At 49.7% G+C, this 27,712-nt stretch overlaps 2 protein-coding genes and 1 pseudogene across 6 annotated transcripts in view; 1 reads left to right on the top strand and 2 right to left on the bottom strand.

The window, feature by feature from the left end:
- Ccdc40 (coiled-coil domain containing 40) overlaps nucleotides 1-7,898 on the bottom strand; it is a gene marked incomplete at its 3' end in the record, with an annotated part of 41,298 nt that extends 33,400 nt beyond the window's left edge. The window contains exons 1-3 of the mRNA XM_029554354.1: nucleotides 7,352-7,898; nucleotides 3,343-3,412; nucleotides 1,855-2,565 (exon numbers count right to left, since the gene is read on the bottom strand). Coding sequence (XP_029410214.1) covers nucleotides 1,855-2,565; nucleotides 3,343-3,412; nucleotides 7,352-7,380 — 810 coding nt within the window. The remainder of the gene's footprint in view (nucleotides 1-1,854; nucleotides 2,566-3,342; nucleotides 3,413-7,351) is intronic.
- LOC103747308 lies at nucleotides 4,857-6,917 on the bottom strand (annotated as a pseudogene).
- A 119-nt stretch (nucleotides 7,899-8,017) lies between the features above and the next one.
- Tbc1d16 (TBC1 domain family member 16) overlaps nucleotides 8,018-27,712 on the top strand; it is a 104,504-nt gene continuing 84,809 nt past the window's right edge. For all 5 annotated transcript variants that reach the window (XM_008849676.3, XM_017802342.2, XM_017802343.2 and 2 more), the window contains exon 1: nucleotides 8,018-8,139. The gene's annotated coding sequence lies outside the window, so the exon portion shown is untranslated. The remainder of the gene's footprint in view (nucleotides 8,140-27,712) is intronic.

Below are 27,712 nucleotides of genomic sequence, written 5' to 3'. Positions count from 1 at the left end.
ATGTGTGTTGCCTACATGCATATAAGTGCCTGTGGAGGTCAGAAGAGGGTGTTGGATCCCCTGGAACTGGAGTTATGGACAGCTGTTAGTTGCCATGTGGGTGCTGGTAATTGAACCCAGGTCCTCTTCAAGAGCAGCCAGTGCTCTTAACTGCTGAGCCATCTCTCCAGTTCCTTGGTTCAGGTTTTAATGCTTGTACCACAGCTTTGTGGTGTTTTGTTTTTGTTTTGTGTTTTTTTTTTTTTTTTTTTTTTGGTAACAAATTCCTCCAATTGAAACATTCTATCCTAGAATCAATTAAGTAAACAAAACTTACCAGTTCAGGAAAGCTGAACCTTACAAGATTCACAAGGCCCCTTCCCAAGGTATGTGAGTAGTAGAGATTTTCCGGGGAGAGGAGATTCTGGGAAGGAAGCAGGATCCACCTGCATCCAGGGACAGAGCTTTCATTGGGCACCACCACGCTGGGCAGGCTTTTTGGTGATGCAGCTGCCTTGGCTCCCCATGCTCCTGTAAGTGACCCCAATAAACCCACTGGTTGGACAAGCTGGACTTTGGTGGAATCTTTATTTTGGCCCGTTGGTTCCTTATCTGGGTTGAGTAGACATTTGTTCAGGTCTCCCCAGAAATAGCATCACACAACACCCTGTGAGAAACCCATCTAAAGGCATTCAGAGGTTACAGCACATTGGATTCACAACTTACCTCCAGTGATTAAGAAAATAGCACGTGCTTCCATTCTATTTCATTTTTTTCTGTAAGTTTGTGATTATTTTAAAATAAAAAAAATTAAATTTGGGCTGGAGAGATGGCTCAGTCATTAAGAGCACTGACTGCTCTTGCAGGGACTTGGGTTCGATTCCCAGCACCCAGATGGTGGCTACAAACCGTCCTTAACTCCAGTTCCAGGGGAATCCGAAGCCCTCTTCTGACCTCCGTGGCATTGCACGACGTGGGTGCGCTCACATACATGCAGGCAATACACTCATACACAGAAAATAAAAATAATAAATCAAAAAAAATTGAGGGCCAGGCACAGTGTCACATGCTTTTAGTCCCAGCACTTGGAAGGCAGAGGTAGGCGGACTGGAGAGATGGCTCTATGACTTTGAGGCCAGCCTGGTCTACATAGTGAGTTCTAGGATGGCTGGGCTACACAGTGAGACCCTGTCTCAAAAACCAAAACCAAAAAAATTTAGAAATTTGAAAACGAAAACTGTAGAAGTGCAAGTATTTTCAATGCTTTTATCGAGAACTATACTGGTATATTCCACCAGTCAGCCACGAGTGGAGAACACCGCTCATGGCGGCAACTGCCTAGCACGCACACTGCCCTAAGTTTAAGATCCAGCACCACCCCAAACAAACAACAACAGAAAACGAAACTCCAATATGTAAGCCACTAGCAATACATGCTTATTTAAATGTAAGTGAATTTGATTATTGAGATCTCTTGATGAAGCCTAAGCTGGCTAGGAGTTCAAGATCTTCCTGCCCCAGCAGGAAGGAATCCCAGGTACTGGGGTGGCAAGTGAACACTACCATGTCTGGCTAATTTGAATTTTGAGGAACGAGAAATTCGATTCCTTTCCACTGCTACCCATGTTTCATGAAATAAGCATGTGTACCCGTATGACTGTGGCCACCTTGTCGGGGACCTGGATGCCCTCGCGTGCGTGGATGGTAGCCAGATGTCACCCACCTCAGGATCTCTCAGCATTGAATGGAGATTCTGGGACATGCATTTGCAAAGACATTCCTAACAAGGGTGGCAATACTTGGTGACAGTGCATCTTTAAGCTCCTCACATTGGATGACAAACCACATGGGCAGTAAAACAGAGGGGCAACTCACCGCTCTGTCCTCTTGGGTTCTCACCTCTTCATACGAGCTACGCCGGGATACCTCGGCAGAGGCAGGCATGGTTCTCTCATACAGAGAGGCAGCCCTTGCTTCCTCAGCCGACAGCTCCCAAGGACTGATATTTGTGTAGGTGAACTCAGCAGAGGTGATCCCATCAGAGAATTCAGCTTCCTCTTCCCCTGGGAATTCGTCTCCTCCTTCAGGGGTAGCTTCTCCAGTGAATTCATGTTCTCCTTCAGGGGCAGCCTCTCTGTCAGGGGCGGCCTCTCCATTAGGGGCGGCCTCTCTGTCAGGGGCGGCCTCTCCATTAGGGGCAGCCTCTCCAATGGCTTTGATTTTCCCTACAGAGACAGTATCTCTATTGGTTTCAATTTCTTGTTCAGGGATGGCTTTTTCAAAGGAGTCAGTTTCCTGTTCAGGGGTGATCGCGCCAAAGGATTCAATATCCTGTTCAGGGGTGATTGCTCCAAAGGATTCGATTTCCCTTTCTGAGGTGACCTCTCCAAAGGATTCAATATCCCCCTGGGAGGTGGCTTCCCAAGCAGATTCGTCTCCTTCAGGGACAGATTCTCCTTCAGCCCCAACTTGCTCATCATCCACAATTTCCCCTTCAAATCCACCATCACCTTCAGTTTCAACATCCTCAGAGGCACCTCGGACCTCCCCGGTTCCTTGATCATTGTCCGCCAATGATGGTGACGCCTGTTACACAATGGCAGGAGAACCCAGGAAATAAGGATTAAGAATCGAGAAAGGTGTTGGGAGCCCTGCCAAGACACTACTTTGTGCTTTAACTTGCTCCCAGGTTGGTGAGCTTCATTATGGGACCAAGTTCTGGAAAATGTTGGGCCGTCTAGGAGTTGGATATAAACTCAGCCTTTACGACTGATGACTGACACTTTGGAATGCAGTCCTAGCTAGTTTTAATTGTCAACCTGACATAGCCTAGAGTCATCTGAAGAGGGAGTCTCAATTAAGGATTGGCCAGGTAAGACTGGCCTGTGGGCCTGTCTGTGGAGGATGGTCTTGACTGTTAATTGATGTACAAGGGCCCAGGCCACTGTGGGCAGTGCCGTTCCCTGGCTGTAGCAAGAAGCTAGTCAAACGTGAGCCTGTGGGAGCCTCAACCTGCATGGTTTCTGTCGTACGTCTCGGCTGTGAACGAGTTATCTGGTTGGAGGTAATGCTGAGTGGAATGGCGAGTGGGCCTGCCTTCAGGTTCCTGCCTTGACGTCCCTCAGTGACAGACTGCGACCTGCAAGTGCAAGCCAAATAAATCTTTTCTTTCCCAAGTTGTTTTTGACCAGAGTGTTTTATCACAGCAACAGGGAACAACATGAACCAGGGAGGAAAATGAGGTTTTCTGAGTCTGAACAGGGACTGTCCCAGAGCAAAGGATCATGGTACCACAGGCCCTAGCAAATTCTATTTATCGCCTAACAAATAGGGGACCAGATAAACCTTCCAGAGGGAACTTACCTCATCGTCTTTGCCGTGCTGTTGTGTCTCCTCCTCCTGCTCAGAAGCTGCTCCATCTTCTGGGTGAGACCTGCTCTCAGAGACAGAGCAAATAGGCTCATATTATATCATGATGTACGCTGGCTGTTCACTGGTACAGCCTCTGGTTGTCCCGTTGCCAGTTAAGGACGTCCCCTATCACTAGATCATGCTTTTCAGAGGCCCCAAATTGGGTCTGAGGATGAATGAAAAACTCAGTTACTGGGCTGGAAAGATGGCTCAGTACTTAAGAGCCCCTGCTGCCCTTCCAGAGGACCCAAGTTCAGTTCCCAGCACCCATGCCAGGCTGTTCACAACTATGTGTAACTCCAGCTTCAGGGGATCGGACGCCCTCTTCTGAACTCTTCTGAGCATCTTCACTCGTGCACATACCCACACACAGAGGCACACATAAATAAAAACAAATCTTTTTAAAATGGGTATGAGTGTTTTGCCTGTGTGTAAGTGCACCCATGGGTGCAGTGCCCACAGAGGCCAGAAAAGGGTGTCAGATTCCCTGGTACTGGAGTTATAGAGGTTGCTAGCCACCAGGTAGAGCAACCAGTGCTCTTAACCACTGAGCCATCTCTCCACACCCTATAAAAATGTGTTGACCCTAGGCATGGTGGCGCATGCCTTTAATCTCAGCCTTTGGGAGGCAGAGGAAGGCGGATCTCTGTGAGATCGAGGACAGGCTGTTCTACATGGTGAGTTCCAGGTCTGCTAGTGTACAGGGAGATCCTGTCTCAAAAAGACACCCCTCCCCCAAAAAAAGTCTTAAAATATTTTGGCTTAAATTTTTTAAAAATAGGAACTTGGCACATGGTTTGGTAATAGTGCTTGCTGAGCAAGACAGAGGACCCGAGTCCCCAACACCCAGGTAAAAGCCAGGCAGAGTTGCATGTATATGTTTATAACCCCTGGCACTATGCAGGGTGGACAGGAGACTCTCTGGGACTTGCTGGCCATCAGCCTAGCTCAGCAAGAGACCCTGTGTCAAGGGGATAAGCTAGAGAGTGACCTGCTGTCCTCCTCTGGCCTCTGCATACACATGTCTCCCCAGCCCCACAAATACACCACACACACGATTTAAAGTACAAACTTTAAAATTTAATTTTATAATTAAATGAACATAGATAACGTGTTTCATAGACAGTGGGTACCCTGAGATTTCCTCCTCTCCTTGCCAAGACAACCTTCAGTAACAGACATCTAGGGTACAACTGCATTCTTTCTCCCTCCAAACTGGAGTCCCTTCTTTATTGGTTTGCAATCTGTCTTCTCATGTGAGGTAAACAGGACATGTTTCCATGTGAATACATAGAGACTTATTGTTTTTTCTTTTTGAGACAGGGTCTCCCTGTAGTCCCAGCTGGTCTGGAACTCACTATATAGACCAGCTGGCCTTGAACTCACAGAGATCCACCTGCCTCTGTCTCCTGAGTGCTGGGATTAAAGACATATATCACCATGCCCGCTGAGATTTAATCTTTTATTTTATTTTATTTTTTGGATTCTTAACAGCATATCATTTCAATTATAACCATTGCCTGGTACATGGAAACTAACAAAGTGTTTTTTTTTGTTTTTTTAAATGCATCATTGCAACATTGTAGTCCTGGTCATTTAAGTATACCAAACTATGAGTAAATGAATAAGTGCCTAGAAAGTATCATGATTTGTACTATCAGTGGCCACTGGACTTAGGACTAGTCTAAGACCTTGATCTAGATTTGACCTAGACTAGACTGTGATCTTGACTGAGATTTGGATCTAGGTGGTTCTTCTTTCCCTGATCCCTTTTCATATCTTGAGCCAGACTTACAGTGTGTTTTGGAATCTGTTTTAGAGGTGCCTCTAGTTTTGGTGTGAGATGCAGACCTAGAACGTGATTTAGCCTTCTTTTCTTTCTTGGGCTGGGACTTGGACCGTGATCTTGAATTGGATTTTGATCTTGAAAAAGATCAATTTCGGTGTTTGAATCTATCATTGTGGGAATGGCTTCTGCTACGCCATGGTCTTCCAGTTGGTCTACTGTTTCTAGGACTGTAAGATCTCCTATAGTTGTAATCAAAAGACCGACTCCTTGATCTCCTTTCATAACTCTGGCTTCTAGAACATTTGTATCTGTCATAATCATCACGGCGTGAAGAGCTGTACACACTCCTCCCTTCCTTGGCTTTCATTTGACTTGGTGTCTTCCGATCCCCCTGTGCAAACTGTATTTCGATTTGTTGCCCACAAATCCATTTTCTGTCCAAATTCTGTAAAGCATCTTCAGCATCAGGAACATCCTCAAATTGAACATAAGCAAATCCTCTTGGACGTCGAGTGTAGAAATCAAGTGGAACATATACATCTACTATGGGACCATAACGACCAAATTCTTGCCACAAGTCTTCAGACCTGGTGTTGTCTGCCTGGTGTCCTCTGCCACATTCCTGACGAACAGAGACGTGTTCGGAGCGCTAACTGGTTCAACAAACCGTCCACTGCTTCGGTGGTGGCTTACATTCACATTCACTCACACACACACACACACACACACACACACACACACACACACGCACACACAGAGCCAGTGGGCTCTGCTACTGCAACTGCCTCTTCGAGATTTAATCTTTTTAATTTAATTTAATTTTTGTCTTTTTGAGACAGGGTCTCCCTGTAGCCCCAGCAGTCCTGGAACTCGCTATGTAGATCAGGCTAGCCTTGAACTCACAAGTGCTGGGATTAAAGGTGTGCACCACCACTCCCAGCTTGAGATTTAATATTTTTTTAAAAAATGTGACACGAGGGTTGGGGGCTGGGGAGATGGCTTAGAAGTTAAGACAGTGTATTGCTCTTGCAGAGTACCCGAGTTCGATTCCCAGCATCCATGTTGGGCAGCTCACACACAGTACCTGTAACTCCAACTCCAAGGGATACCTGGATACCTCTGGCCTCTGAAGGCACTGCATACACACACGCACACGCACACGCACACGCACACACACACGCACACACACAGATACACATAATTAAAAAATTTTTTTAAACTGTGAGGACTGGAAAGATGGCTCAGCAGTTGAGAGCATGACTGATCTTCCAGAGGATCAGAGTTCAATTCCCAGCACCCACACCAGGTGTCCCGTACAGATGCAGGCACTCAGGTGGACACATCTACACACAGACACTCACACATGCATATAATAAAAATAAATCTTTTAAAATGTGAAACAAAAGTCAGGCATGCTGGTACACATCTTTAATCCCAGCCTTTGGGTGGTAGAGGCAGGAGGATCTCTATGAGTTCGAGGCCAGCCTGATCTACACAGTGAGTTCCAGGCCAGCTGGGGCTACTGGGAGACCCTGTCTCAAAATGACAAATAAATAAATAAATACTTAAACAAAAATTAAAAAAGTGAAACAACACGAAAGTGTCTAAGGAGGTTTCTGTTCTTTCACACAAAGACTAGCAGAGCTCTGGCAGCAGCATCTTTTTGGCCAATCCCATCTGCTAGGTACACTCGGTGTTGGGGTCTGCCTGTCCCCTAAGTCTATTACAGGGGACCCATTCGTGAAAGAGGGAGGTGCGGAGTCTGTCCAGTCTCTGACACAGCAAGTGTTCCTCCCCTCCTCTCTCCACCCCTACAATGCGGGTCAGCATCTCTCCAATCCATGCCTTGTTTTGCAGCCTGGACTGTCAGGCAAGGTGGTTGTTATGGATACCGCAGGGTGCACGAGTCCCGAGTCTTAGAGGGAGGCAGGGCCTGGGATGGGGGTGGGGGGTGTAGGAAAGGACAAAGGACCTGAGGTGAGACGAGAGAAAGGGTATGGGGGGGGCAGGGAGGGTTGAAAAGACCCAGAAAGTGGGGAGAAGGGACAGAGATAGTAAGAAAAAGGACAGAGAAGCGAAAAGGAAGGCGCGCGGGGGTGGAGGGACACCTAGGTGCAGAAGACCAAGGACCCCGGCTGGTTCACCACCAGTTATCCCCTCCACCCGGCTTACCCGCCAGCCTGGTCCTCCGGCTCCGCCATCTCTCGTTGCTAGGCTACACCGTCAACATCCGGCGAAGCTTGGGCCACGTGCTCCAAGAGCGCAGCGGGACGCTGCCGGCTGGCTGCGGTTCACACGCACACACTTAGCAAAGACGTCAAAGTAGAAATGTGTGATTTGTTCATCGCCCTGCATCCGCGTCTGCCCCGCCCGGACTCAGCTTCCGTAGGGCCGTCGTGCGCCCCGCCGGGCACCTTCGAGCCCTGGGACGCGGGCACGCAGGGTAGGGGATGCCGGGTCTGGGGAGTCCGCCGGGCTCCCGCCTTTCACCTCCAGCCTTGGGGGCCTCGGGCGTGTCTGTGAGGGGTCCTCGGAGGAGGACGGAGGCCCTTGGTGCGCATCATTATTTCGTAGCCCTGAACTTGGAAGCTGAGCGCAGGGGCTGAGCGCGCACGCGGGCATTGAAAAGCGCCGCCTCCCTAACCGAGGGCGCAGGGCTCCGACGCAGTGCAGAGTCCCGGGTACTCCGAGCGGAGAGGCCAGGAGATGCAGCCAGCCAGGGACCAGGGGCAGGCGCCCGGCGGGGATCCAGGGATGGAGACCCGGCTTGGGGATGGGGCGGCGCGAGCCTGGGCGGGCCCCGAGGGGAGCCGGGGCGGAGCGCGGGCGGACCGGGGGCCGGGCCTCTCCACGTCCCCGCCCCGCCGCGCCTGGCTGGAGGCGGCGGTGGCGGTGGCGGTGGCGGTGGCGGCGGCGGCTCCCGGAGCCGACGCGACTCCGGCCCCCGCGGCGGGACCCGGGTGAGTGTCTGGGCTCGTCTGGGGATGCGGGCTGGGACCCTCGGGGTCCACTCGGGACGGGGCAGCGGCGCCCGGTTGCGCTGGGATCCGGGCGCGAGCGGCGCGGGCCTGCAGCGCGGGGCACCGGAGGGACCCGGGACCAGCCGGAGGGACGCACGGGGCGGGGGCGATGCCGAGGGACCCCGATCTCGTCGGGGATGCCCTGGGGACTCCCTCCGTGGCCCGTGGGGCTCCCTGCGCCGGGAGTGGGCCCAGTTGGAGGAGACTGGGTCCTCTCCCGTCTGGAACCGTGGGCCCGGGCACTTGCGGTCTTTGTCTGGCTGTTAGGTCTGAGCATGCGAATAAGAACTTGTGGGGTTCCGGCACTGGCTGGCTGAGCCGGCAAAGTGTACCTTGCAGTCCCGGGGCGTGTGCTCTCAGCGTCCCCGGCCAGTGGGGGTGGCGTGGGGGGCAGGGATGGTGTGGGCGATTTAAGACCCACACCTTCTGGGTCCTCACCTCCTTTTGGCCTGGGCTCGCCTCTGTTCTTTCCTTCAAGAGAAAGAAAGGGATAGAAGAAAGAAAAAAGGACAATTTAAGATTGCTAAAAATACCCCGCGGAGCTCTGCCAGAACGCGGTGAGAACCGAAATCCTGTTATTCCTACACTCGGAAGTTGGTGTCATGTGTTGGCCCCGATCTAGTTCAGATTCTGTTCAGAAATAAAAGAATAGAAACGATGTGGAGAAAAGTGTCTCTTTCCTCCGGGTAAAGTTTGTTTCGCGGCCTTTGTCAAGTTCATGTGGAAACTGGATTGACTGGGCCACTAGATCCCGAGGGTACCTTTGCTGCCAGAGATTTCTCATTCTTTGGTGAGGATAGAGAGGGCGAGTGATTCTTAGAAATGTCCACGTCACCACGTCTGGGTGAGAGTTCAAAGACACGGGCACTGGGGCCACCGCTGTGTCAGAAACTTAAAGTCTCTGCCTTAGGAGCTGTGCAGTCCTTTGGAAGTTTCGGTGATTTTTGTTTGGTTTTGGCTTGTTTGACGGGGTCTCCCAGTATCTCTGACTGGCCTGGAATTCAGTATGTAGACCAAGCTGGCCACATTCTCACAGAGCTCTGCCTCCTCTGCCTCCCTAATGCTGGGATTAAAAGCCTCCACCACCATGCCTGGCCTGGTTATGGTGATGGTTAATAGCTCCTGATTATCACATGGTGCCCCAAACAGGCCCATGAACAGGGCTGTGGTTTATTCCCCCCCCCCTCTTTTTGTGATATGGTCTCACTGTGTTGCCTTGGCTGGTCTGGAACTTGTTATGTAGACCAGGCTGGCCTCAGACTCACAGACATCTGCCTGCTTCTACTTCCTGAGCTCTGGAATTAAAGACCTGGGCCACCATGAACACTTTACCATTTAAAAAAATAATAATTATATTTAATTGTGCGAGTGTGTGTCACAGTCTTAGTGTCCTTGTGGATGTCAGAGGACAACTTCCAGGAGTTGGACCTCTCCTGCCATGCTGATCTTAGGGATCAAACAACATTCAAGCTGTTAGGCCTGGCAGCAAGCGCCTTTACTTGCTAAGCCATCTAACAGATCCAGTTTATCCCCATTCTATGTGGAAACACCGAGAGGTGACGAGTTCCCCCATTAGGAGTGACCCAGCAGAGCCCCAGATGGCCCACCAAATTGTCCCATGCCTCCCCTCCTGTGACTGGCTGCAGCATCCTCATGCTCACACTCTGCCAGTGATTCATAAAATGGGAGGAAGTGGGGTACGTCTGTAGCACTAGATGCTGGGACCAGTTCGTGTTGAAGAGCAGTCCTGGCTTTGACGTCTTCAGGTTTGAGAGGATGGACAGATGGACAGCCTTTGGGTTGGCGTTGGAACCTGCTTTCTTTGGCCCTGGCCTCTCCGCCCCTAGGTTTGATTGACAAGGTGCAGTGATAAAATCATGGGCCATGGTGTCTTGTGACTGCAGTCCTGGCACTGGGGAGGGTGAGGTTGGAAGGACTCCTGTGAGCCCAAGGACAGGCTGGGCTCTATAGTGACCTGAGCTACAGAGTAACATTCTGTCTCAAACCAAACCAAACTAACAACCAAACAAAACCCCACATGGCCTCCAAAGATAGACCCTAGGTTCAAATTACACCCGTATTAGTTCTTAGGTGATTCTCTTGTGCCTTAGTTCTTCAAGGACTTGTTGGGAGGATTACAGGAGGCCCCAAGTGCTGGCATATGGTAAGTACTTGCTAACTTTTTCTTTATTTGATTGTTGAGACAGGGTCTCACTCTATAGCCCTAGCTGACCTGGAACTCAAGGTGTAGACCAAGCTGGCCTTGAATTCACAGCTAACCCACTCAGTCTAATTAGTGATGCCCATATATGTATGGGTGTGGGTGATCCTTTGGAACACAGGAAACCTACTCTGGAACACAGGAAACCTACCAGTGGACACACCCTCAGAAAGGAATAATTCTACCTTCCCAGTACCTATCAACTTACAGTTAGCTCCTCAGTAAGAAGTGGGACCTGGTGATCCTCTCCCCATCTATGTGTGAGTTTGGACCAGCTTAATCTTGTGCGGGTCACCACGGCTGCTGTGAGTTCATGAGGGTCCTGAGTGTAACAGCCATGTCATGTCCAGAACACCGTGTCTCACACTCCTCCCCATCCTCCGGTTTTTCCGTTCTTTCTGCCCTCTCCTCATGCTGCCCAAGCCTTGGCTCGGGGTGGAGTGTTGGTAAAGATGTCCCGTATAGGGCTGAGCACTGAGTCTCTTGTCCGCGTTTTGACCAGTTACATACCTCTGCATTGTCCACTGCTCGCTGCGAAAAGAAGCCTCTTTGACGGAGGTTGAGTGCAGCCCGGGTTCTAAGTGAGAACTAGTCCCCCAGACCGCAGCGTTCTCTTTGATCCCTGTGCAGGTGGTTCACTGAGTAGAAAGATGATCCGAATCCAGCTCCTTTCCTCTGTGGCACGAGATTGGCCTCACACATCATCGTAAGCAAGCACTCTACCTCTAGCTACATACCCAGGCCTCATGAAACCGTCCACACTGACTTTAGACTCACTGGGTAGCCATAGCAGGTTTTGAACTTGTGACCCTTCGGCCTTAGGATCCTCTAGCTACATACCCAGGCCTCATGAAACCGTCCACACTGACTTTAGACTCATTGGGTAGCCATAGCAGGTTTTGAACTTGTGACCCTTCGGCCTTAGGATCTTGAGTAGCTGAGGTTACAAGGTCTATACCTGGAGGCCTGGTCATACTCTTAACCCTTGTAACTTGGATTGGGGCTGGGTCCTCCAGGCTGTTTTGGGGACCAGGGTCGATCAGGTTACCTGGCAACACAAATCCCCAATGAGATTCCAGCTTGTCCCTCCTTGTAACTGGGAATTTTTTTTTTAGATTTCACAGGCCTGATACTTATTTGACATAGCCTGAAGGTGCAGGGAGGGAGGGGCACTCCTGCAGTGAAGGGTTTGTAGAGGCTGCTTTTCTTGATGCCTGTTGGATGGCACTTCGGATCTGTATTGCAGGTGTACGGTGGCTGAGGCGGCCCAAGCACAGGAAAGAAAGCCCAACCAAATTGTACCAAATTGCAGACTTTGGGAGAAAGACCCAAGGATGCTGGATTTCTATTCACTTTAGACGTGATGGTTTCTGACCACCACCCATTGACCTAATGGTGATTTGAAATGTTTTTAGGGGCTGACCTGGAACTCAAGGTGTAGGGGGTCACCCCCCCTACACAATAAAATAATTTTCGAAAAATTAAATTACATTTATTTATTTAGTGTGTGATGGTGGAGGTGCATATGTGGAGGTCAGAGGGCAATTTTAGGGAGTCAGTTCTCTCCTACCATGTGGGTCCCAAGGATTGAGCTCAGGTTGTCAGGCTTGGCGGTAAGTTCCTTAATTCACTAAGCCATCTTGCCAGCCCCTTATGGTAATCTTCGTTTTATCCTACCTTTGGACACTTGGCCTTGCATCTGTAATAGACCTGTTCTTATGAGCAATCTGGTGAACTTGGATCTGAAACTTGCCCTTTATTCAATCCTTATAATTTACATAACTATCCTCAGAGGAGGAGAGAAATCGGGCCACGTGAAGATCTAGTCTGATGTCTGCTTGAAGTAACTTCTGGACTTGAGCACGGTATAGAGGAAGGGTCAAAAGAACCCATAGCTACTGTCCAACCAGCAGAGGGTATGTGCAGGTGTTCAAAGTCAGTGAGTAGCTGGGCTTGGTGCTGTACGCTTCAGCATTTGGGAAACTGAGGTAGAAAGACCATGAGTTTGAGACCAGTCTGATCGATAGAGTGAGACTCTCTCAAAATGAAACAATGAAGAGAGTGTTGGGGACTGTAGCTCAGTGGTTACAGTACTCATCTGGCATGCCTGAGGCCTTGGGTTCAATCCTAACCACTTTAAAAAAATAAAAAGTCAATGCATAAAACCCGCCACCTATGTGGACTATGAATCTGAGACAGGCAGGATGGTTGCCAGGGTCTTTCTGGGCTGGCCATTGGAGAAGGAGAAGGCACCATCTGGTAGGCGCTGGCTTGCACACTGACTTATTATGGGCTGGCTTACTGAGGTTGAGTGACTCATATCAGTAGTCTGCTACTGCACATTACTCCCCTTTACAGACTTCTGGGTAGGAAGGACTTACCTTACAGATGTCTTTTGACATCATTGACAATTCATTTTCTTTGTGTGTGTGTATGTGTTTTCACATGTGCGCAGGTGCATGTATGTGTGTGTGTGTGTGTGTGTGTGTAGGCCAGAGACCAACCTCAGATTATGTTCCTCAGGAGACATCCACCTCATTTTTTCAGACAGAGTTTCTCACTGGGGCCTGCAGCTCGATGATTAGGCTAGACTGGCTGACCAGAATGCCGCAGGGATCCTCCTGTCTCCACCTCCCAGCACTGGGACTTCAAGTAAGCAATACATGCTCCACTTTATGTGGTGCTAGGGATCGAACTTGGGTCCTTATGCTTGTGTGATAGACACTTTACCGGCTGAGCCATCTCCCCTAGCTCCTGGAAATTTACTTTCTCCAAGCAGGATCAGTGCTGTTGCTTTTGGGGTGTCATTAATATGGTTTCTCCCTGGTTTAAATCTTATTTTGTGGAATGTCCGCTTCTATTTTGTACAGACATCAAGAGCTCCATTTATGAGTAGAATGTGGAAGTCAGACGAAGCTCGTCTGGATTAAGTCGCTTGTAGACTCCCTGGCTGGCTTTGCGACTTTCCTACCTCGGGGTTCAGTCCCTCCTTGGTCCCAGAGCTTGACACATGTCCAAGTTTCCTTTCTCTTCCTGGCTTCACTTCCTTGCTTCTTTGGGAGAGACTGGATGTTTGTATTTGTGGTCTGGGGACATGAAAGCAGATGGCTTCTTGGAAGCCCAGGCTTTGGGTTTTCCAGGGAGTGGCTGTAATCAAAGTGACAGCTGGACAGTTGGAGGAGGAGGGGAGCAGCTCCAGGGCTCTGGGTTCCTCCAGCCTGGCTGCCAGTCCCCATGGTAAACAGTCAAGGTTTCAGCACCAGGGCACCCTAAACCTCAGTTCTTCCTCGGAAGAACAAGCCTGTTGTCCCATTGTCGAAGGCCTTCCCTGTGGGAATCCTGCAGGTGAAGTGTATGGGCCGTAACTGTAACCATATTTCTTTTCAGCCTTGATCCTGTACCCAGAGTTAAATGCAGCCTAGCGAAAGAATCATGACCCCCGCCCCCCATGGGCTCACTTGAATGATGAGCCCATAGACCTCCAGCAGACTGAGTGCTGCCTGTATTGACTTCACTTTTTGATCTGCAAAGCTGGGTCCCCTAGACATGGCAGGGACATGCTAGGCTGTAAGGGGAGCCAGGGTGGCATTTCAGAGGAGCTGCAGCAGGTGCTCCGTAGGGGGAAAACAGCCCTTGAGTGTGCCCGGTTTGCTTTTAATAAGGCATCACTTACCCTGCTCTGTGCTTCTGGCCTTGAGGGAAAAAGCAGACGAACTGGTTTCTGTAGGCTATAGAGCAAGTGACCAGAACTTAGGGCACTATGCTCCTGAGCAGTCTGACAGTGAGTGACAAAGCCCGGGGAGGAATCAGGGCTTCATCCGGTGACACTTCCCCTACCTGTCCTGTGGTTCCTTCTCTTAACTGTTCCCCACCCATGGCAGTGGGCGGAGGTCACCTGTAGGCAAACCACCAGCTCAAGGCAGTGCCAGTGGCAGACCCAGGGCGGTCTGAGCTGGCACGTAGCACAGAGAGTGCAGGGTGGGTGGTGGGGGTCTCTCCTGGTAACTACAGGCCACTCTGATTCTTTTCTTCTGGGAAGGTTTCAGAAGAGGCTTTTGCCCTGCCCCCCCCCCCATTTGTCTTCCTGGTTAGGAATGGATGGAGCCCTTCATACCAGAACCAGAAATCAAGGCTTTGTGTGGAGGAAGTTCCAAGGTAGCAGGCAGTCAGTCCCCTGCATGCAAGCATGCATCTTACAGTGGGGGCTTCTGGAGTTCGGGTTCTAACCCTTCATCCTCACCGTGGTGCGTCCAGGGCAGTCGCTCTGCACGGACATCTGACAGCCAGTGAATGTGAAGGTCCAGAGCCTCCCTGGAGCCCTGTGTGGGGTCCTTGCCTTGGTGAGGCTGGCAGATAAACCGACTGGAAAGATATCCCGGTCCTGACACCAGGACTGTGTGATATTAGGCTTTGCAAAGGAGGACTGAGGTTGTGGTGGAATCAAGGTTACTCAGAAGCTGACCTGGAGAGGCGAGATGAGTCTGGGTTACCCAGGTGTGATCACAGGGTCCTCACAGGCAGGAGGGTATGTTTCAGAGCAGTGGGGTGTGTAAAGGCTCCACTGGCCATCTCTGGCTTTGAAGTGAATGGAAGCACCCAAAGCCAGTTTCGAAGGACCCTCCGGAAGGTGAAAGGGACAGGATTCTGATGGTACCCTGGGGTCTCCAGAAGGACCAAGTCCTGCCCACACACCGATGTTAGCCTAGTGGGCCTGTTGGCACCTTTGACCTCAGAGCTGTGTGACCACACACCTGTGCTGGTCCCACTGCTGGATTCGGCCGACTGCTGCTGACTAGCCTAAACAGTCCCGTGCCCAGGAGCGGGACATTTTCTGAAAGAAGCCAGACTCGGGCCTCACATCCTTTCTGGTTGTCTTTGCTCTTTCTTACAGGGCTCTCTTTTCCAGGGCGTAGGTTACCCAGTCTTGGGCCATGAATTCCGGGTAATACCTGACTTCACGTCACTTCTTGTAAACAGTGGCTACAGGAGACTCCAGCCACGTGAGCTACTGAGAACAGCTGTTCTGGCTGGAAGATCAGAACCTCCAAGGCTGAGTTTCCGTGGCTCCTGTGGGGCAGGGAACATGTGTGGTTAGCAGCAGGCCCCAGCCCTGCAGCAGGATCCAGTCCAGCAGGGCTCTGCAAGAAGCAATCTGCTCTCCTTCAGCCCACCCTGTTCCCCCTCCCTTTCCTTGGGGCTTGAAATTTTATTTATTATTTTTTCTTTTTCTATTTTCTGTGTGTGTGTGATATTCATGTGTGTGTATATGCATGTTCTGTATGTGTGTGGGCACGTGTGTGGGTGCATGTGGAGACCTCAAATTGATGTTGGAAATCATCCTCAATGCTGTTCCACCTAACTCATTGAGAAAAGCCCTCTCAATCAAACCCAGAGCTTGCCGATATGGCTAGCCTGTTAGCCAGTTTGCTCTGAGGATCACCTGTCTCTGGCTTCCCCAAGACAGAATAACAGATGGGCCACCACAACCACCTGGGATACTAGGTTATGTGGTTTCTGGGGTTCCAAGCTATGGTCCTGTTTACACAGCAAGTGCTTTAACCAATGAACTATGTTCCTGGCTTTCCTCCCCAAATATTTAAAAAATTATTTATTGTTATTATGAATATTATTACTTTTGGTCTTTTTGTAGCCTCGGCTGGTCTGGAACTCACTATGTAACCAGGCTGGCCTTGAACTCACAGAGATCCTCCTGCCTCTGCTTCCTGAGAGCTGGGACTACAGGTGTGCGCCACCACGCCCAGCCCTATTTATTATTTTTATGTTATGTATATGGTGTATTGTCTACATGTAGGTAGGTGTACCCATGTCTTGCAGTGTCAGAGGAGATCAGAAGTGGGTGTTGGATCCTCTGGAACTGGAGTTACGGATGGTTGTTAGCTGCCATGTTGGTGTTGGGAATCAAATCCAGGTCCTCTGCAAGAACAGCCAGTGCTCTTAACTGCTGAGCCATCTCTCCAGCCTGCCCCCAATATTTTGTGTGAATGTGTGTTTGTGTGTGTGTGTGTGTGTGTGTGTGTGTGTGTGTGCGCTCGCATATGGAGGTCGGACGTTGCATTTGGTATCTGTTCTCCACCTTATATATTGAGGCAGGGTGGGGACCCCTGTTTTAGTCTTCCGTGTGCTGGGATTATAGACAGGCCACCACATCCACATATTTTTACATGGGTGCTGGGATCTGAATTTGGTCCTCATGCTGTGCTACAAGCACTTTGCCTACTGAAGCATCCCCCCAATCACTGTACCCTGCATTATTCCTTGCAGGTGGCCCCACCCCTACTCCAGCTACCTTAAAACTCTGAGACTGACTCCAGCTCCTTGATCCCCACACTTTCCCCTGTGATCTGCCACCGTGGGAGCCCATGGCTCTCTGAGTTTTCTTATTTTCAAAGTGTTGCACATTAGTGGGAAAGAATGACTCCATGGAGGATCCCAGAGCATGTGTATTTTTGATGTGGGGGTGGGGTTCAAGTTGTAGTTTCCTTTCTAGTTGTACAACAGTCCCATTTGCAGAAATCCGGTTCTACCTAGCTGTCTCGGTTGACTTAGAACCCATGGCACAGGGTGGGGCTGGTGGCATGCTCAGTCACGTGTTGACAACAGCTTTGTGTTTGCACTTTGTGCCTCTTAAAACCGTCAGCCTGTGCTGCTTTCCTGTACACCCGAGCTGGCTTGCAGTCTACACCTGGCTCCCCTCCATCCCTGGTTCTTTGTGCCGGCTGTCAGGCTGGCGTCTCTGCCCTCTCCATCAGCGGAAGCAAGATGTTAGAATGCCACTGGGGACGGTGCTAGGAGAGGTGCAGCCCAGGAGGAACTCTGAGATGTCTTGCACATGGGGGTTTGTGGTCTAAACTCAGGCATAGACATAGGCATAAACTTCTTGTTGTTTTGTTTTGAGACAGGGTCTCCCTGTAGTCCCAGATGGCCTGGAACTCACTACATAGACCTCCCTGGCCTCCATCTCACAGAGATCCATTCACCTGCCTCTGCCTCCCGAGTGCTGGGATTAAAGGTGTGTGCTCTGTGCTCAGCAGGGTGTAAGCATTTTAAAGAACAATTATCATAGGAGGGCATTCAGGGGATGAGGCATTCATTGTTTTCAAGGATTTCCCTTGAATCTCTGTGAGTCTAACCTGGTCTACAGTATAGCAAGTTCCAGGTCAGCTAGGGTTTGTGTAATAAGACTCGGTCTCAAGTAAAAATACCAAAAAAATTGGGGGCTCAAGTATGGCTGAGTGGGTAAAGAGCTTGCAAGTACTGGAGCCCCCAGAACCCATGTAAAAGGTGGGTGTTCTAGTCTGCCTTCCATTGCTATGACAAAACACTCTGACCAATACCAACTTGAGGAGGAAAAGGTTTATTCGACTTACATCTCCTGGGTCACACAGTTCATCAGGGAGCCCAAGGTAGGAACTCGGGACAGGAACCTGGAGGCAGGAGCTGGAGCACTGGCCATGGAGGAACGCTGCTTACTGGCTTGCTCCCCTGGCCCCTGCTCAGCCTGCTTTCTTATCCAACACAGGCCCACCTGCCCGGGGGTGGCACCACCCACAGTGGGCTGGGCCCTCCCACATCACTCAACAATCAAGAAGATGCCCCTCAGACATGGCCACAGGCCGGTCCAATGGAAGCAATTCCCCAATTGCAGCTCCCTCTAACCAGGTTGACAACTAACGCGTCCAGCACAGGGGTAGCGCACCTCTGTAATTCCAGCACTTCTACAGTGAGCTGGGAGGCTGAGACGGGAACACCCCCAGAAGCTCCTGAGCCACCGAGCCTGGGGTAGGCAGCGATGAACAACCAGAGACTGTCTCAAACAAAGTGGAAAGCTAGAACTGAGCCTGAGGTTGTCCTCTGACCTCTACACGCACTCTGTGAAATGTGCACACCCTCACGTACACATTCGTATATGCACACATATCTTATACACAAAAAATAAAATGTCAAAAAACAACCAAAATTAAAAAAGCGTTTGCCTTGAGTTTGTCCAGCTGCCCTTGTCTCTCGGGGTTGGTGACGACCATCGCTGGTTCTCTGATTCAGCTGCTCTGACTCCATGCCAGATTGGAAAGCGGATGCCTGTTCACCCCATAATCTTCCTTCGGGGCTAGCTTGTGGGGATGCTGTCTGAAGGTCATGTTCCAACTGCGTAGGCCCTCACCGCCCTTTTTGCAACCATTTGAAGTTGTCGGCCTGAGGAGAGAGTGAGCCATGGTATCGCCTTGCCCAGAGCTCTGTGCCTGGCAGGCTTTCTGGACCCTGCTGGTCTTTGCTGCTTTCTGGTGTCAGAGGATGCTGGGTCCCTAGGGTCACAGGTGCAAATGGCTCTGCGTTACAGTGCTTCCAGGTTTATGTTTCTTCCCATCTTCCCACCCGCCTTTGCTTTTATTAAAAACTTTTTTTTTTCTTTTTGTTTTTTTTGAGGCAGGGTCTCCCTGTAGCCCCAGCTGACTTGGAACTTGCTATGTAGACCAGGTTGGCCTTGAACTCAGAAAGATCTGCCTGCCTCTGCCTCCCGGGTGCTGGGATTAAAGACATGTGCCACCACGCCTGGCTTTTTCTTAAAAACTGTGGCTGGAGAGATGGCTCAGTGGTTAAGAGCTCTGGCTACTCTTGTAGAGGACCCTGGTTCAGTTCCCTGCACCCACGTGGTGGCTACCAACCATCTATAACTCCAGTTCTAGGGGACCTGACGCCCTCTTCTGACCTCTGCGGGTATTGCACAACAGGGGTACACTTACATGCAGGCAATGCCCTCATACAGATAAAAATAATAAAATATTTTAAAGAGTTCAAGTCATCAGCTACATTAAAGAGTTCAAAACCAGCTTGGGCTACTTGAGACCCTGTTTCAAAAGAAAAGGGGCTGGAGAGACGGCTCAGTGGTTAAGAGCACTGGCTGATCTTGCAGAAGAGCTGAATCCCACGTCCTCTTCTGTTCTCCATAGGCACTGCCTGACACAAGTGCATGTACATACATGCAGGCAAAACACTCATACACATAAAATAAATTCAATTTTTTCTTTGGTCTTTTGAGAAAAGGGTCTCTCTGTAGCCCCAGCTGTGCTAGAATGCACTATGTCGACCAGGCTGGCCTCCACCTCACAGAAGCCTTCCTCCTTCTTCCTCCTGAGTGCTGGGGTTAAAGGTGTGTGCTGCCATGCCTGGCTCTTGCTAGTTCTGTCCTTTCCAGAACCTCATACACTGGTCAGTTGCACCTTTTAGCCAACATTCTAGGGATGAGGGGTGTTTGCATTTTGAGTTCTTTTTTTTTTTTTTAACTTGTTTGCACATACATAATAAGGTCTGTTGGAGAGGAGACCCAAGGCGAACAGAATCACTAATGTTTCATATGTGTGCCTTATACACGCAGTCCAAGGTAATTTTATTGTGTTTTTGTGCACCTGTGTTTTGCCTGTGATTCAGCATATGAGGTCATGTGTGGGAATTTCCACCTGTGAGGTCACATTGGTTCTGAAAAGGTTTTGGATTTCGGAGCATTTTTGGATTTGGGATTTTTGGATTAGGGATGCTGAGCAGCCTTTTAGGACTGTGTGCAGCCTTTTAGGACTGGCTTCTTCCGTTAAGGCTCTCCCATGCATTTTTGGTTCTTTCATGTGCTGAGTGGTAGTCCATTGTTTGGAGGGACCTGAGTTTATCCAATTATCTTTTCCAAGTTCTGGAATTATAAACACAGCTGCTGTAAACACCCATGTGCAGGCTTCTGGTGTGAAGGACTGTATTTTAAATAGCATTCTGATACGTGTGTGTGTGTGTGTGTGTGTGTGTGTGTATGGTGTGTGTGTACACATTCCTGTGTGAGGGGGTACATGCCATGGCACATCTGGAAGTCAGATGACAACCTCTGGAGTTGGCCTGGCCTTCCACCTTACTGTTTCTACTGTGCCTAGTACCCAGGCTGCTGGGCCGAGAGTTCTAGGCGATTTTCCTGTCTCCTCACATCATGCCATAGGTGGGTTGGGAGTACTGATGTGCACCACCCCCAGAAGACATGGATTCTGGGGAGCTGAACTCAGGTCATCAGGCAACAAAAGCTTTTACCCACTGAGCCATCCCTCAGGCTGAGGCTGCAGTTTTTTAGAGCAGTCTTGGGTTTACAGAGTAATAAACAGAAAGTTCAAAAAGAACTATATTCTCACTTGTGTGAAATCCTTGACTTTGTTTTTTTTATTTATTTTTTATTATTTATTTATTTTTTTGGTCTTTTTGAGACAGGGTCTCCCTGTAGCCCCAGCTGTCCTGGAACTCACTATGTAGGCTAGGCTAGATGGAACTCACAGAGATCCATCTGCCTCTGCCTCCCGAGTGCTGGGATTAAAGGTGTGCGCCACCACGCCCAGCTTATTTTTTATTATTTTTATTTTATGAGTATGAGGGTTGTGCCTGCGCGTAAGTGCACCCATGCCGTGCAATGCCTGTGGAGCACAGAAGAGGCCGTCGGATCCCCTGGAACTGGAGTTACAGACAGTTGTTAGCTGCCATGTGGGTGCTGGGAATCGAACCTGGGTCTTCTGCAAGAACAGTGTTCTTAACCACTGAGCTGTCTCTCTAGCCCCTTAAAAGTATTTAAAAAAATATGTATGTGTGTGTGGGAGGGATGTAGGTGCACTTGAATGCAGGTGCCTGAAGAGGCCAGAAGAGGGTTCCAGATCCCTAGAGCTGGAGTTACAGGTGGTTGTGAGCCACCCAGTGTGGGTGCTGGGAACTGAACTTGGGTCCTCTGCAAAAGCAGCAAGCACTTTTAACCACTGAGCTGTTGCTCCAGTCTATTTATTTGTTTATTTATTGTGTGTGTTGTATGTGTGTGCCACAATGTGTGTTTGGAGACCAGAGGAAAACTTGCAGGAGGAGTCAATTCTCTTTCCACCATGTGAATTCTGGGGATCAAACTTGTGTCATAAGGCTTGGCAACAGGTGCCCTTACCCAATGAGCCAGGCTTGATAGCCTGATATTTTATTTATTTTTTATTTTTATTTTATGTGTTGCCTGCATGTGTGTAAGTGTACCCCATGTCGTGCAATGCCCACAGAGGACAGAAGAGCGGGTTGGATCCCCTGAAACTGGAGTTATGGACAGTTGTTAGCTGCCATGTGGATTCTGGGATTTGAACCTGAGCCATCTCTCCAGCATTGGCCCAAGATATTTTTTTTTTTTGACTGTAAGAACAATTTTTTGTTTTTTAAAAAAATTATTGTATTTTTCTATATTTTATACAGAATCTCTTAATCATCTGTACACCTCCTCCCCTTTGGCACCCTCCCATAGCGCCACCATTTGAGTTCCTACATTCTGTTATTTGTGTTAAGGCCTGCTGTGTCAACTTAGTGTCCCCAGATGTCCCTCAGTGCAAGTTCATCCACTGAGGTCTAGTCAGCCTATCTAGAGTCCCTCCCATTAAGATCAGTTCTTCCTCACCCAGCAGTGATCAACTCCAATAATTCTTAGACTAAGATTGGGGCCTGCTGTTCACTTCCACAGTTCTGTGCTGGGGTTTTGTCTGCTTGTGTTTGCATGGGTCTTGTGCATGCCAACACAACTCCTGTAGGTTCATATGAGAAGGGGCCCAGGAGCCTGTAGGACTCTATTTCCATATGGGCCTGCACCTCCTCCCTGGCTCTTACAATCTTTCTGCCTCCTCTTGCAAAATGTTCCCTGAGCCCTGGGTGGGTGGATTTTAATATAGGAGTCCTGTCCAAGGACCCACACTGTAGACTTTTAGTCTCTATATTTTTTTAAAAAAATTTATTTATTTTTATTTTATGTGTATGCGTTATGAGTGCCTGTGTGTAATACAGACAGTTGTTAGCTGCCATGTGGGTGCTGGGATTCGAACCCAGGTCTTCTGCAAGAACAGTCAGTGTTCTTAACTGCTGTATTCTCTGCATTTGGCCATCTGTGACCTTATGCGTTCCTGGCCCTCTGTTGCATGAGGGAGCTTCACTGATGAGGATTGAAAGACGCAGTCGTGTTCTCCTCATCCCTGTTCTGTGTTCCCTGAGCCCTAGGCGTAGAGGCTGCGTCCTAGATGTGCCACTTAGGCTTGGGCAGTTCACAGAGAATCTCTGTGTGGCCGGTTGTGGAACTCTGTAACTATCTCTGTTTCTTGAAAAAGAAGCTGCTTTGATGGGTGGTGGCTGGGAGACTTGTCCGCAAATTTCACTATTTCATCTTTCTTTACTGCTAAGTAGAACTCCATTGTGTAAACGCACCACATTTTCATTATCCACTTGTCAGTTGAGGGACACTTAGGTTGCTTCGATCTCTTAGCCTCAGGTCTGGGCCCTACTGGAGGGCAGAGAAGTCTAGTCCTGGTGAAGCTCTGCTCTGCTTTTTAAAAAAATATTTTATTTATTATTTTTATTTTATGTGTATGAGTGTATTGCCTGCGTGTTTTGGATTCTTCTGGACTTGAGTTAAGGACAGTTCATAGCCACCATGTGGTGCTGGGACTCAAACCTGGGTCCTCTACAAGAGCAGTCAGTGCTCTTAACTGCTGAGCCATCTCTCCAGCCCCTCAGCCATGTTTTTTTTTTTTTTTTTAATGGTAGATTATATAACAGAATTTACTACCCTAACCATTTTGAAACATAGGCTTCAATGTTAAGCTCTCTCATAGTGTTGAGTGACCACCATAGCCCTGGTCCCAAGCTGAAATGGGAGCCTGGTTCCTGTTCCCTCACCTGCTCCTCTTCCCTAGTGGCTGCTCCCAACAGCAATCCCTCCTAGCAGGCTCTGCTCTGAGCTCTGTGATTTCCTCCTCACAGCTTGGCATGGGTGCCTGGCCCCTGATAAGCCCGTCCCTCCCTCCCCAAAGCTCCCTCCGTTTCTCTGCCCTTGGGCCATCAGGACTGCTTAGAGCACCTGGCATTGCTCTCTTCCAACATCAGACTCCATCCCTAACATCTTCACACCTCCTTGGGGACTTGGTCCTCCTATGAGAGCCTCCCCATGGAACCTTCCAGCACTCCTGTGCACATGGAAAGACTGAAACATGATATTTGAGGGAACTCATGTACAACCAGGACCCTCTAAGTGTAATGGGAGGCTGGGTGAGGACTTGGGACTGTATTGTGGACAGGACCTTAAGCAGAAATGGGCATGCTCTGTAGTTACAGGAAAAACAGGTGGGCGGAAGGATGCACCTGACCCTCTAGCTCCAGCTGCTGTCTCGCATCACTCTGCCCGTCCTCCTCCACAGCTGCTGCCCAGTGAGAGGTGCAGGTGTGTGGGCGCCTCCAGGCTTTTGAGTGCCCCTTTAGCAGGGTGCATCACAGAGAGGGACTGGCAGGAGGGGAGATGACTTGACCTTGGGGTCCTGGTTTCCACAGAGAGCCTCTGATCACATCACTCTCAAGTCCTCCAGAGTTGGGTTTTTCTGGCTGTGTAGAGGAGCTCACCCCACTGCAGACTAGCCTTCACCTGGCCCTTGGTTCTTGGGGCTATACCAAGGGCCAGCAGAGGCTAGATACTAGCCAAGCCTTGGTTATGTGATGGGCAGGATTTGCCCTGCTTAGCTCAGTAGGAACTGCAGCCAGGAGCCGAGCCTGGCAGGGAGTGCCGCGCTGTGTGGCGTGTTGTCCAGTGTCTTCAGCACCCCACAGAGCCCATGGTGGAGGGAGGAGCAGCAACCCGGGGGTGCCTGCTCAGAAAGCCTAGTGCCGCCTGGGGACAGCGAACCCTCATGAGTCTATGGACCCTGGGGCAGATGAGCATGGGCCTGGGTGGGAGCTTCATCTGCAACCTGGAGACATCGAGCCCCCCCCTTACACTGATAGAATCCGGCAGGCTGATGAGTCACTATTTATGCAGCTGGAGAGCAGAGCAGAGCTGATAACAGCATGGAGGGTGTGTATGTGTGAGTGTGTGCGTGTGTGTGCGTGTGTGTGGCATGGGTCGTATGTATGCCTCTGGTGAAACCTTGCGTGTAGCTAAGGGTTGAAGTGCCCCACCCCTGTGCTGAGCTTGGAAAGCCACCCTCCTCTTCCTGGCCTGGCCCCATTGGCACAGGGCACTCAGGCTGCAGAGACTTGTGGTACCCTCCCTGCTCCATCCCTGTTCCTTGAGGGTTCCCTGGGGTTGTTAACCCTCTCTGCCATCAGACCCATAGGGGTGAACCCAAATCAGCATTCTCTGGCTGGAAACACAGATGGGTTATGGATGCACTTGAGCCAGGAGCCCAGCGCTCGCTCCACTGGCTCATGTATTCCACCAGCTCTTTTCGCCAGGAGGTGGCAGGTGTGGCAGCCACCAGGGCACAGGAAGCTGTGGTGTGGGCTGACAGTGGGGGAGGGGTGCCCAGGATGGAGCCAGGGAAAGCTGCCAGCTTCGCTTAGCCCACCCCTCCTCTGGGCCTGGTGGCAGCTCTGTCCCTGGCTGGATGGGGGAGGAGCCCTGGGATGGGCCTTGTATTCTAAATGGCATCAGGCATCTCTCACAGAGCAAAAGCAGGGGAGGCCTGGGATTCAGTGAAGTCGCTGCAGGGACAGTTCAGGAAGCTTTCAAGAGGCTTACCCGTGGGTCTCAGAAACAAGCTGTGGTTTTGTGGGTCTAGGACTAGTAGGTGCTGGAAGGACCAAGGCCCAGCCGCCAGTCAGCACCTGGGGAGTGCTTGGTAACAGTTCCCATAGAGTCCTTCTGTTGCTGATTGGAGAAGGCCTGTGGCTTCCTGCAAAAGCATTTTATTCTTGGTGCTGTTTTTGGGGTGGGGATGATGGCCTGGAGAGGAGGTGGTTGACTCCCATCACCCTACCTCTCCATGAACTTCACCTGTGGCAAGGTCATCTCGTGGGAGCACATTGGTGGTGAGAACCGCCAATCCTACGGTACACACGTACCTTCCTCATGGGTGCAGCTTGGAGAGATTGAGGGGGTGCAGACAGGACACCGGCCACACTGTGTAGGCCTCCAGGTCACAGCCAAAGGCCCCAAACACTCCAACTTTATGACGTTAGCATCAATTTCCCTGTTTTTATCAGATAACCAAGTAAATAATAAAAACAGAAACAGCAGTAAACCCAGTACAAATGCTCACTCTGAACTGGCTGACATCAATACCCGAGGCTTTCCCAGGTAAAGGCACATGGGCTGCATCAGGCTTTCTGAAGTAGCAAAGGTAGTTTATTGAAAATTAAAGATGTAAGTAAAATAGAATATAAACTATTTAGTGACTTTGTGGCTTTGGAAGGAGTCTATGGAGTGGAAAGGAATTGCTGAAGACGGGTCACCATCAATTTCTATAAAAATGTACGATTTCTGTCCTTCAAAATTGATGATGTAATTAAATGGCAAACAGAGCCTGGCAGTGCTCACTGTAATCCCAGCACTGGGGAGCTCAGGCAGGAGGATCTTGAGTTCAAAGCCTGCGGGGATGTGTAGTGAGAATCAAGGGCTGGGGCTGTAGCTCAGTGGTAGAGTGCTTGCCCAGTATGCATGAATGAGGCCTGGCTTTGATCCCAGCACCGTACACACACAAAAGTAAAATAAAAAAGGCAAATGAATTAAGGCAAACTAAACGAGACACCCAGTGAGTGTGGTAAAGAATTATGTTTTTCTTATGAAGAGTCTTTTTTTCTTTTAATTACATACCATATATTTTGAGTGTTTGTGGGCGCCACAGCACATATGGGGGTCAGAGGACAGCCTGTAGGACTTGGCTCACTCTCTGCACCATGCAGGTCCCAGGGATCAAACTTAAGGTGCTCAGGCTTGGTGGCAACTGCCTTTACCTCTGAGCTTTCCCAAAGGGCTCAGAGTTCTTATATAAAAATAAAACTTCTGGGGCTAAGAGATGGCTCAGCGGTTAAGAACAGATCTGACAGCCTCTTCTGTCCTCTGCAGGCATTGCACAACATGGGTGCACTTACATACATGCAGGCAATACATGCACACACATAAAACAAAAATAATAAATAAAAATTTTTAAAAAATTAAAAAAAATTCAAAGCCCACCAGGCATGGTGGCACATGCTTTTTAATCCTAAAATTAAGGAAGCAGAGGCAGGTGGATCTCTGTGAGTTCAAGGCCAACCTGGTCTACATACTGAGTTCCAGGCCAGCCAGAATGACATAATGAGACTCTGTCTCAAAGAAAAAAGTAATAATTAAAGCCCAAAGCCCAGGCAGAAATCTTGTCAAAGCACATCAAAGGACAGTTGATAGGATCAACAGAAATGTCGCATCACAATGGGTGACCCTGCTCAAGCAGGTGGACCACCAGACACCCATTTTCCATTGCCAGCCCACCAATAATTCAATTCCCACTGCTGCTGGAGCTGGTTTGGAAATCAGTCAGCTGCCACCTGTGAGACGGTCCTGTTAATACCCCCAGGAGAACAGTGAGGAAGACCAGAAAATACCCTCTGCAAAGAGTGAAGTTGCTGAGGAAGATTTACTAGTAAAGAATAATTTATTACGTAAATGGTAACTTTGGAAACCAAATGTCTGGCAGTTCAGGAATGACCAGGAGACGGCTCAGCAGGTAGAGCAGCTGCCATCAATCCAGGTGACCCCAGTTAGATGCCTGGGATCCACATGGAGGAAGGAGAAAGAGAAATCACTCTTGCGAGTTGTCCTCTTCTGCAAGTGTACCACAGCACATGTATGCCCCCCTCAGATACATAAATAAAAACGTAACAAATGCAGCTATAACAGGTTGAGGCCCAGCTGGTATTTGCTTAGTATACACAGGGCACAAGGCCCTGAGCTGCATACCTAAAACCATGTAAAACTGGGTCTAGTGGCAGGAGTTCATGGTCATCCCCAGCTACATAGTGAGATGGAGAACTCTGTCTAAAAACACAAAGCAAAAATGAAGGTTATTGGGAGGAAGGATCTGAATGAAGGACAGCCTTGGCGAGGCAGCTGGTTTATTTGAGGCCAGCCTGTGCTAACACACACACACACACACACACACACACGCACGCACAATGGAGGTTGGCATTTTGAGTGATGAACTTTGCTAACATAGTGTGTTAGCCCCTGGGCAGCTGTATGTGGTTAACAGACTAAACCCCTAGGACAGGAAGCATCTATTTATTCATGGCTTTGCAAGCTGGAAGTGCACAGCCAAGGTGCTGGCTGGCTGGTTCCTGCTGAGGCCATGAGGGAGACGACCCTTTGGCCTATAGGAAGCTGTCTTCATAGCCACATGGCTGTGAAGGTGTATCTGTCCTGAAATTCCTTCGTTTTATGAGGATCGCCTTCATTTTGCGTCGCACACCAGTGACCCATGCTAGCTTGATTTCCTCTTCAGA

Source organism: Nannospalax galili, unplaced genomic scaffold (assembly GCF_000622305.1).
Source record: "Nannospalax galili isolate Female #2095 unplaced genomic scaffold, S.galili_v1.0 scaffold945, whole genome shotgun sequence".
Classification (NCBI taxonomy): domain Eukaryota; kingdom Metazoa; phylum Chordata; class Mammalia; order Rodentia; family Spalacidae; genus Nannospalax; species Nannospalax galili.
The sequence above is the reverse complement of the archived record's forward strand: the minus strand, read 5'-3'. Positions and strand labels throughout refer to the sequence as shown.